Here is an 11,484-nt window from a genome sequence, read left to right on the forward strand (position 1 = left end):
TTTTCCTTCTCTATAAATAGCTAAAAGTTTTTTAGAAGCACTGGCAAGATTAAAGCAGCATGTCTGCAGTAAACAAGGCAATAAAGTTTGATCTGGGAAAAAGCATGAGTCTATGCTAGCTAATCCTAGTGTATCTGTGTGCACCTACCCACAATAGGAAATGCAAACAGCAGCTGCCCCCAGAATCTCTTACTGAGCATGAATTAACAGCAAAACAGGGAGAAAAGGGGAGCAGATAAGCTACCCTTGACCAAGACAGAACAGCAGACATGGGTTTTTGTTTAGGGGGGGAGGGCTCTCCTGGGGACAAGAAGGGGAGGTGCATTAAAAAACCCTCCTGAGAACTATCCCCCTCCCACATTAGCACAGTAGTTTGGTTTCAAAAAGACTTTCAGTGTTACCAATGGAATTTTAAAGCATATACGTTGGAATACAGGACAGAGTGGGGAGATAACCGGAGACAGAAGGGGAAAGAGAAGGAGGGTGAAAAAGCAAGAGAAAAGGAGAAACAGGACTAGATGGGTGAAGATAGTGAATGTGAGAAAAGTGAGAAAGTATTGGGTGTGCCTACTGATACTATCAATTATTGACATGGCAGCACCCAGAAAGCTTCCCCAGCGGGAATGTAGACCGTAAAAGGTTCCCCACTTTATTCTAGGTCTACACTAAAGCCCACCTGTTTTTCCTCCTCCTGCCGCTGTCTCTCTTCCTCTTTACACCTCTCCTCTTCTCGCTTCTTGTCAAGCTTCTTTCGTTCTTCCCGTTCTGCTTCTTCAGCCTTTGATAATTCAAGGGATGGGAGAAAAGTCAAATGTTAGCCTTCAGAGGATCATACATTACAAAAACTATCACTTGTCCCTGTATTTTTTTTTAAAAAACAGTGTTTATTAGAGTATCTGTACTAAATTTATGTTAGCAAGAGCTTTAAACAGGCTCCCTCCGCATCTATAAACAGAAGTAAAAAAAATTACAGAAGAAAACATGGATGTTTCACTCAGAGGTTATGCAAAAAACCCAGCTTCAGACCAATTGGAGGTCTTTAATCAGACATTGGTTGGGCATCTTTCAGGAGTGTTGTAGTTGTGTATTCCTGCATGGCAAGGGGTTGGATGAGGTGGCCTTTTGAGGTCCCTTCCACTGATATTGATAGCCCCGTCTACCCTAAGAAAGTTAGATATCTTGCCTCTAATTACCTCTAATTTTTATTTTTAATTAATATTTTACATTGTTGTTCATTTTATATTGTTACTGTTTTAGTTTGTTACTTTTTATGATTGGGAGAGGGGTTGGGGATAGGGAATTACTTAGAAAGGTGTATTTTAATTGTATATTGTATTTTATTGTTATTTTTGTCTGTTGTTATCCGCCTTGATCCGCGGGCAGAGGCAGGCTATAAATACAATGTGTTGTTGTTGTTGTTGTTGTTGTTGTTATTATTATTATTATTATTATTATTATTATTATTATTATTATTATACCATCAGGCTGCAGACAATTTCTTCAATTATATTGGCATGCCTCTAATTGGAATGATTCTGTTCAATGTTTCTCCTTGAAAGCAAGGCTCAGGACCCTGCTTTAGTGTGTGTGCATGGGGATGGGGAAGGGAGCTTTTCTTTTAACCACCCATGAATCTCTGGCCAATTCTGGTATTGAGAAAATGTTCCCCTTTTGGCAGTGGGGGCAGCCTATGCTTGGCAGTGGTGAGACAAAATTGCCTCTCTGGACCCACTGAACCCGTCTATCTGAGTTTGATAACACTCACCTCTCGCTGAGCTTTTCTTGCTTGCTTCTCCTCTAACTTTCGCTGTTTCTTTGCACCAACCTTTCCAGAAAACTGGGGCTCAGGAGCTTCAGTGCCATCATTTTCCTCTAGGTTATGTTATTAAAAGTTAAAAAGAAAAAGAGATGAAGAAGAGCAGTAGTTCATTATCAAAGTGATAACACCACAGGGGGCCAGTCCAGCTGGCTCCATCATTAATCTTTCAGGAAACTTCTTATGCTTTTCCTGATCAGGAGGACTTTTCAGAGATGCAGCTACAATCTGGTGTTATCCATGGGAACAATCCTGGCAGAATTTTGAATGGAAATATAAATATAACAGTTATCAAATGTCTGTTCTGTTCTGCACATTTTGAATTTTTTTTATTGTACATTACTCTGACAACCTTTCACATTAATCAGATGGGGCTCTTGTTGGAGAAATCAATTTCAAACAAAAATAAAAATATTGGATCCAAACTTGAAAATCAGAGGACAAATTTCAGATATGATAGGGATCATGAATCACACTAAACCATACAGTATAGCAATCTATCACTCCCATATATCCCCCCAATATCTAATGCTCAAGGACATGCTCAGGAGAATTAGGGCTAATTCAAAAGGGGACCTAAACCTCTTTCAGTCTTCAATCCGCCTTCTCTGCATTCCTGTTCCTCCTTAATGATAACATGAATTGGGGAGTGGAAGGCTTGACCTCAGTTCATGAGAGCTGGGAGCCTATTCAAAGTGGGGTGTGGTTTTCCAAACTAAGGGAGTTCAAAGACTGAATCACTGGGACTGAGACTTTGCCCCAATAAAGCTAACTGAAATATGGTCACCACGCTTCTTTCTGAATCTGGTTGTATGCTGGCAGTTACAATTCAAGAATAACATGCAATTTAAAATCGTGTGTGTCTTTGTCTGTCCATGTGTGTCAGTGAGTGTGTGTGCCTGTTTCTCAATGAGGCCCATATTCTTGTGGCTCCTAACTTTTGTAGGATCTGAGTTTGAGAGTCTGCCACTGCTAGCATTAATGACCCCATCACACAACCTAAATTTAGGGTATCAAGACCTCATACTTAGATTACATTAAACCATGTTTAGCGTATCAAAGACCATATCTTTACATAATGCTAAACCAGTATATCTGCACGATGTGTATGAATCTGCCTCCTTGCTTATTTTTCCCCTTCCAGATTTGATCTGAGACAATTAGAAGCACTGGCTTCTCTCCTCAACTCAGTGTACTTTGTTACTGGGAACTATCATTACTTTTAACTATCCAAACAAGCCAGCTTCAGAGCAGCAGTTTAAAGTTAACTAGTCTGAACAAATCAGTGGTAGAACTTACCAGCTAGTTCAAATGCAATGACAAACCACAGTAAGGGGGAAGGTAAAATAAACACCTCTAATATTCTTTTTGGAGATGAGCCAGAGAGGATAGTGGAGCAGAGATTATACTAAGTTATAGTTACACCAAATTCATTATAGTTACACTAAATCTTAGGTTAGTGTAACAGGTCATGGTGTAATAAACTACAGTTTAATGTAATACCTGAATACAATCCAAACGTGTTTCTGGGGCATTTGACCATTTCAATTTCAAGTGGCAATTGAGTGACAATACTTCATTGGTCAATCAATCAGTATCTGAAGCCCAATGTAGCTATGACTTGTTCACCCACACAGTGCTTCTTTGCTGCACTGGAAGATTCAATGCAAGCAGCACCATGCCTTTGAGATTACTTCAAGGGGGTTTAGTAATTTGACAGAAATTATAAGCAGCCTGGCCTGAAAACATCAAAAGCATTTTTTTCTGATTTCATTCTTTTTGAAATGCCTTCACACTTCAAAGAGATACACCCTAAGTTGAAAAGTTCATGGCTGTCAATTTCTCATCTACACACCACTAAATGTAATCACGAATTCAGCCGGCGCACTGTTATGGCAGAACAAAGAGAAAAGTTCTACAATTTTCAAAGTAGAAAAGCACAGCCCCCTTTCAAAAAGGAAGGCATCCAGGGGTTGCTTGCTCATTATGTACTTCCTATCTCAGCAAAGAAACGTTCTTGGTTTCAGCAGGTAGAAAATACCACCTGATGGGAGAGACTCTGCAGGTCATATGTGGGGCACAGTTTAACTTAAGGCCTGAAACAGAGAGTCTGGAACCCAGATATATTGTGGGATCACACCCAAGCAGTTACAAACAGCATGCAAAAAGCCCCAGGTTCACCTCCATAGAATAGCAGCAGGTAGCAAAGTTGGGTGGATCTCTGGGGAAGAAAGAATAGTCAGCCTGGGCTAAAAGGTCAGTGCCCTGAATCACGACAATAAACTTCATATGCATAGAGATTCAAAAGGCTTCCTCAGAACCCTGTTAGGAACAGGATAAGCTCTTCCCCTCAGCTCTGCATTGCTATGAGGGAAACTGAGTTTGTGAGAAAGGTCCAGATGTGATCATGGCAGATCTTCATAGGTTAACCTATAGTCTCTTGAAAGAAAGGGTGCTTACCAACTTGTCTTATTGTGAGAAAAGGATGCAATCAAAGGCATATCACCACCCACCATTTAACATGGCCTAGAAACATATGCCCTCTTAGCTTTCTGGAGTCAGGAGATGCTGATCCACACGGCGGTGGCTGTGGTATGAGTTACAAAACAGGGCTTTGGACTCCCTGATCCTACTAGCTGTACCAATAGATAAACTGATAGGACTGATCAGAAGGATTGGGATGTTGAAAACACATCCAAGAGCCAATAATGGTGTATGTATACTGAACATTTGCAGTGTTGTCTGATTTCAGAAGCAAGGTCATATTATTTTATTCCTATTTCTTCCATGTCCTCTGCCTAGCTGGATGTTTTTAACAGCACTGGCATTGTGAGTATAGAAAAGGAGGGCTGGGGAAACATACACTTCCAGTATCAGGGTGCAACAGCATTATCTAAAGTTAAAAAAAGGAAAATGAAGTAAAGCTTAAGCTGGAAAAGAATGGATGTGATTGCCTTCAACTTGGAAGATGAATAACAACTGTCTCCCTTATTGAGCATATGTAAACAGCAAAAGAGAGAAAAGGGGAGAACGAACAAGCCTGCTCGCCAGCTCACCCCAGCATGTTTTTTTAATAGTTCGATCCATTTTGCTACTGAACTGGAGAACATATGAAAAGTGAAATCTGGGATAGAAAAAAAGAACCATCCTTGGATGCATTTTGAAAGAAACTTGCTAATGGGTTTCTAGAAGGTTCACATGTTTTTGTTTACTTATGCGAGGCTTATCAGATCTGATTGTTTCATTTCACATAAGCATATTTAGTTTTCAATAAAAAGTGTACTCAACTATGTTGTGTGTATGTGTGTGTGTGTGCATGCAGGCATGTGTGCATAGGAATCTACTCCTATTATGTAATTTCTGTTATTTCTGCCTCTGGTATTAAATTTTCTGTTATAGAAGCAACACTCAGGAACACATCTACTTCACTAACAGAGGTACTTGGATGGGAGACTGCCAAAGATCTCTAAGTAGGGACAGGAAAAAAACATATGTCCTGAAACCACAGAGACCTGCTCCTGCCAGGCAGAGCTGACAATGCTGGACTAAATAGGCCAATGATCTGACTCAGTATAAGGCAAATACGTATAGCATCAGTACAACTACAAGGCCTGGTTCAGATGTTATTCTACAGCAGCCACATGTAGCATAGTACTAGTGTGCTAATCCTTGGTACAGATGCCAATGTGGTAGGAATGAAGAAGGCATATGCATTTTCAAGGCTTTTGACCAGCCTGGCACCAACTGCACTGACATAACCCAGCATCCCTGATTTATGAAAGCACCTGGTTTCTCCACCTTACAACCTGTGCTTTGAAGGATGCATCTTGAGCTGGAGCTGTCCGCTCTCAAGATGATGGGTGTTTGTTGGCCTTGAGCTTCAACAAGAGGGCACCTTCACTCTGCCTTGGCCTTTCCCAAATTCAACTACTGGACTATTGCTGCAACAAGCACCTCTCAAGTCAGTCTGATACATGTGCAGTGACACATGTGCTCTGGTGCCACAATAAATGACAATTCCCAGGATTCCTTAGCACTGAGTTAGGGCAGTTAAAAGCAGTCTCAAACTGGATTATTTCTGCACTGAGTTTGGACCTATGTTTCACATAAACTTTATACACATAGCCTGAAGATAATTTTATACAGTATTTCAAATAACTTTGTGCATGAAATAAACGTTACGTACCCTGAACTACCAGAAAGAAAAGGTGTCATTATCTCAGCCACCCATGAAAAAAGTTTTGGATTTTGGAGAATTTTGGATTTTTCAGATCAGAGATATTCAACCTGGCCCTGCTCTTTCTGTGATTTCACTGCCATTTGGTACTGCATCTAACAGTGCATTTTTATCGTATTTAATGGTTTTTCACTACTGTCCTAAGACCTCTTGAATACTAAAAGACAGGATGTACATTCTATAAATGAACAATCATACGAAGTGAAACTAATGTTTGAGAAGCTGTTTGCACTGGTTACCTTCCAACGCATCCTCTGCTTGCTGCCGCCTCTGAGCTAGTAACCGGTTCCCCATGTTCCTTCGGCGCCTGGGCATCCCATCTCCCCGCTCTGCAGTGAGAGGCTGAGGCCTGGCTGCTGCAGTGGCCACCACTTGCTGCTGGTGCTGCTCATCATCTAGAGAAAAGACAGATATTTAAACCTACCTCAAGTCCTGGGTTGTTTTTTCACCTGGGAGGTTACCCCCCCCCCCCATTAAATAGCACCACTGAAAATAAAAACTGGTGCTAAGGTCAGTGCTTACCTAAGAAAACTAAAATACAAAATATTAAAAGCTGTTTTCAGCTTTGACTTTTGTGGATTTGATTATTTGAGGTTTTGATTATTATGTTCTCTCTAGGAATCTCTAGGTCCTCCAGCGCAACTCTGCCAGAAGTTGAGCATAGAGTTGTGCCAGAAGACCCTAGAGAAAACATTTTTCTAGGCATCTGTAGATCCTCCAGCATGATTCTATGATCAACTTTTGGCAGATGTTGACCATGGAGTGCACTGGAGGACCTGGAGATTCCTACAGAAGTGTTCTCTTAAGTAAAAACAACAGTGTTTTTAAAATATATTTTTAAATGTTTTTCCACATTCACCTCAAACCTCAATATTGCCATTTTATATAAGGGACACGATTTTACTATGCCGCTGTATTTAGTGGACTTGAGCATCCACGGATTTTGGTATCCATGGGGTGTGTGTGTGTGTATCCTGGAATGAAACACCAGAGGATACCAAGGGCCCGCTGTAGATTGACGCATTAAAAGCACAATACTGTAAAAGAATGACACATACTCAACAGAAACTAAAATGGCACTGCCTTTCACAACTGGATTTCACCTCCTACTATCTATGTCTCTGCAGAAGGCAAAATAAATGGGGAGCTGTTATGGCAGATCTTTCCTAGTGGTGCTTTTTTTAAAAAAGCCAAGGACTTGAAATATATCTCCACAATTCTAGTCTTTCAGAAATTTAGAATACATGAAATTCAGGACACTGAAAACTAACATCAATACTTTGAAGCCTAATTACTGGGATAATATATGTAAAATAGTCTTCAACACACTGCTGGAGCAGCTTTTCACCGGAGGTGGGATAACACAACCTACCTCAAGGGACCAAGTTATTTTATTTTATTGCAACATGTCCAAAACCATGGAAAAAATGAACCACTTTTTTGTATTTTGCCCTTTTTCCAGGTACCATATTTATCTAAAGGGCTACTCAAATGCTAACCATTCTCAAAACCAGCACAAAACAATGTAAAATGGGTCTCAATGCACTGCATATAAATTTACCAAATAACGATGGTACATCTTGCTATTCAGTGCACCCAATTCCCTCACTTGGGACTTATCAGGGCCACTTTCATTTCTAAGCTTTTCACTTTCAAATGAGTTGCTCTTGGAGAAAACTATTTTCTAATCCTTAGCTTCCAGACACTGGGTTGTGAGTTTGTACAGACACAATTCTGCAGATGTCCACAGGACTATTAACTACCCTCAGTCAAGTATACCCCAAACTCGTAACAATAAGAAATGAGGATATTGCAAAAATATAAATTAAAACAAAATCACTTTCCCACTACACCACAACTTCAAAATCTCTCACGACAGCAGAACAGATGGCTCAACTAGAGAAAAAGCTGCTGCACTGCAGACTAATTGCAGTTGGCATATTCAGTCTATGGACTCAGTAAAAAGGCAAATTAAATAGGATGACCAAGGGCTGGTGCCTCTTGCTCTCACTGCCCCATGCCAGCCCCATTTAAACAAAGCGGTGCCAATAAATGACACCAATAGATGATAGAAAGTCATCCACCACACCAGGGGCGTCACTAAGGGGGTGCAAGGGATGCAGAGCGCACTGGGTGACAGCTTGGGAGCCCATCTCAATCCCTCCCCTCTGCTAGGCAGGTCTTCTCTGCAAAGACAGGGAGGATGCCACTATCACAGACCATTGCCCTTCCTTCCCACTGTCTTGCTTTTCAGGGTCCAGGTGGGTGGGTGGGCAGGGCAGCAGCAGAGAAAGGAGGGCAAGGACAGTCTGCTGTGTCACCCACCCATCCAGCTGCCCAGGACATTCTGATCTGGCTGGGCAGGCAGGTGAAGCAAAGGGAGGTGGGGGCAGTCCATGGATAAGGCAAAGGCAGGGTGACGAGACATCTTCCTTTTCCAGGATGTGCCCTACATTTCAACTTTCTGACACAGGACCCCTGCGAATGTGGAAAAACCTCAAATAAAAAACCACCATTATTTTTGAGAGAGCAAATCTCTAGGAATCTCTAGGTCCTCCAGGAAAATTCTATGGTCAAGATTTCCCAGAAGTTGGCCATGACATTGCACTGGAGGGCCTACAAATGCCTAGAGAAGGGTTCTCTCTAGGCCCCCAGTGTGTCTTTTGGCAGAAGTTGACATCAGAGTCATGTTAGAGGACCTAGAGATTACTAGGGAGAATGTATTAATCAAAGCCGCAAAAGTCAAAGCCGCAAATGTGGAGGGATAACTGTACTGCATTCTTGAGCCTGCCATCTAACTCAATTTCATTGTGGCAGGAGTCCATGATCCAAAACGAAGATGTTCCTGCAGGATGATGATGATGACAACAACAACAACAACAATAATAATAGTTATTTATAACACCCTTTCCACCAAAGGGTGGAACATCAAACACATATAATCAAAAACAGACAATAAAACATATAGGATCATCCTGAAGGTGGCCAGGCAGATGCTTACTACTTATTAATGCCCTTTTTCAGAGGTAGGGAACACCCACAGCATCTACATTTAGGCTTACAATCAGAATTCCTTTAATATAAATTAACCACATTCCTCATGAGAACACACCCAGGGCAACAAGAATGAAACAAGAGACGGAGATGTTTCATGCAACAATAGTCACTTTGCACTTTTAAGCCCAAGAGGCTACTATACTCCCTGAATTAAAAATACAGGAGATGGTGACAACAGATATTCTGGGTAAGTTCAAGTTGAAAACTGACAAAGCCCTGCACAGGTTAAGATAATAATAATAATTATTATTTTATTTCTTACCCACCTATCTCACAGCTTGAGGCAAGTTAAGAGAACCTCTCCATTCAAATGTTCAAAAATGTGCAATTACAAGTTTTAGGACACACACACACAATTTCCTTTTCTTTCACTCTTGCTCTTGTAAGACATGTGAAGTCCTGGCTGTGACTACCTCACCCCCATGATCCGTGAATCTATATGCTCAGGTCCCCTATCAATTTATGGTGACCCTATAAATTTCGTACGGTTTTCTTAGCCTAGTAATAATCAGAAGCCTCCATAACTGCCTAGAGCACATGGTGATCTTCCGTCCAAATACTAACCAGGGCCAGGATAGCCTCCCTTTCTAGGACATGTCCAACATTTCAACCTTCTGTCCAGGAGGAATTTCAAAATGTCCTTAGCATGACTAAGAAGTGTGAATTTCCATTTATATGATTAGTGTTTTTAGCTGTTGCTTGGGAATATCCTCCATTTCCCTTGAATGTCCTACTACAGTATGCAGTGCCTTCTCCTCCTCTGCGGTTAGGACATCTGGCCACCCTCAACCAAGGCTGACCTTCTTAGCCGCCAAGATCAGGCAGCATCTGGTGTCTCCAAGGTATTTAGAAGAAAGACATCCTACATAAAATTGGTACAGGTAATAGTTCTCCCCCCCCCTTTAAGGTTTTTTTTTGGGGGGGGGGGGGGGAGGCAAGCATTTTTTTCTTTTGATTTTTGTTGATTTGTATTGAATTATATTGTACTTTTTATTGCTGTAACCTGCTCAGATTCTACTTGATATAAATAAATCATCATCATTATTATTATTAATCAGTTTTATCCTGGCTGCTAAGCATTGAATGCAAAAGCAGTCCTGTTGTGAAAAGTGATTGCCGCCGCACAGTGGCTGAGCATATGCTTTGTACCTATATGCAGTATTCGTGATTACAAGCCTTAGGTGGGACTCCCTCAAGCCTTGTGTTGCCTCTCAGTGTAGGAGGGCAAGACTGAGGCAGATTCCTTAGGAAAGCATTCTGCACAGGCTCAGAGGCACTCCGTTATTATAATAGGTTTCAAAGAGCAAAAACAGTCCTTGCCCACTGAAAAATTGGCTTCAGGAAATGGTAGTCTATAATTCATCTGGACAGCAGTAGGTTGGAGAAGGCTGCTTGACAGGTTTGGAGTCTGATAATGTATCAAAACCAATACTATAAAAGGAATATGTGTCTAAAATGCATCTGAGGAAGTAGACTGAAGCCTATGAAAGCTCATGCTGCCAACTTCTTTCTTTCAATGAGTCTCAAGGGTGCTACAAGATCTCTCTGCGTATTGATTCTACAGACTAACACAGCTATATCCTTGAATTCTAATAATATAAAACACACACAGACACATGTATATATGACAGATACACAGCATGGCATAGTAGTTCAAGTGCTGGCCTTCAACTCTGGAGACCAGGGTTTGATTCCCAGCTTGGCCATGAAACTCATTGGGTGACCATAGGCAAGTCACATATTCTCAGCCTCAAAGAAAGCAATGGCAAACTGTCTCTGAACAAATCTTGCCAAGAAAACCTCATGTTAGGATCACAGTAAGTTGGAAACAACCTGAAGTCACACAACACCATCATACATACAGTGGGCCCTTGGAATTTGTATTGTTTTTGAGTACTGTATTTTAAAGGTGTGGATGGCTGAATCCGTGGATACAAAGGGCCAACTGTGTGTGTGTTTAATATGGTTGTTCCTGTGTGCCTTCAGGTCGTTTCCAACTTAAGGCAACCTTATTGTAGGTTTTTGGGGGCTGAAAGTGCCCGACTCACCCAAAGTCATGAAGTGGGTTTCTGCGGTTGAGCAGGGATTCGGACGCACAGTCCATAGCGCAAACCCTTACACTGTGCAGGCTCTCACTTTCATGTGTGTGTGTGTATATATAATCACACTCATATAAACACATATATGCAGTAATTCCTACTGACAATGAGAGATGCAGAATAAGACATCACAGGGGCTCAATCAATGGCATGTCACTATTTTGTTATACATTGATATTTTACTGTTCAGTTCCCATCCCTAGCAATCTCAATAGCAATATTGGCAGGGCTAGTTCTTACGTATATTGATTGGCACATGGATTTTCAATAAAGGT

At 41.2% G+C, this 11,484-nt stretch overlaps 1 protein-coding gene across 3 annotated transcripts in view; it reads right to left on the bottom strand.

Moving 5' to 3' along the window:
* The window catches only part of DDRGK1 (DDRGK domain containing 1), a 36,393-nt gene that overhangs the window by 23,520 nt on the left and 1,389 nt on the right, over positions 1 to 11,484 (bottom strand). For all 3 annotated transcript variants that reach the window (XM_042468587.1, XM_042468588.1, XM_042468589.1), the window contains exons 2-4: positions 6,293 to 6,448; positions 1,766 to 1,872; positions 677 to 778 (exon numbers count right to left, since the gene is read on the bottom strand). In XM_042468587.1, the coding sequence (XP_042324521.1) occupies positions 677 to 778; positions 1,766 to 1,872; positions 6,293 to 6,448 (365 nt within the window). The remainder of the gene's footprint in view (positions 1 to 676; positions 779 to 1,765; positions 1,873 to 6,292; positions 6,449 to 11,484) is intronic.

The sequence above is a fragment of the Sceloporus undulatus genome, chromosome 5, assembly GCF_019175285.1.
Source record: "Sceloporus undulatus isolate JIND9_A2432 ecotype Alabama chromosome 5, SceUnd_v1.1, whole genome shotgun sequence".
In the NCBI taxonomy this organism is placed as follows: domain Eukaryota; kingdom Metazoa; phylum Chordata; class Lepidosauria; order Squamata; family Phrynosomatidae; genus Sceloporus; species Sceloporus undulatus.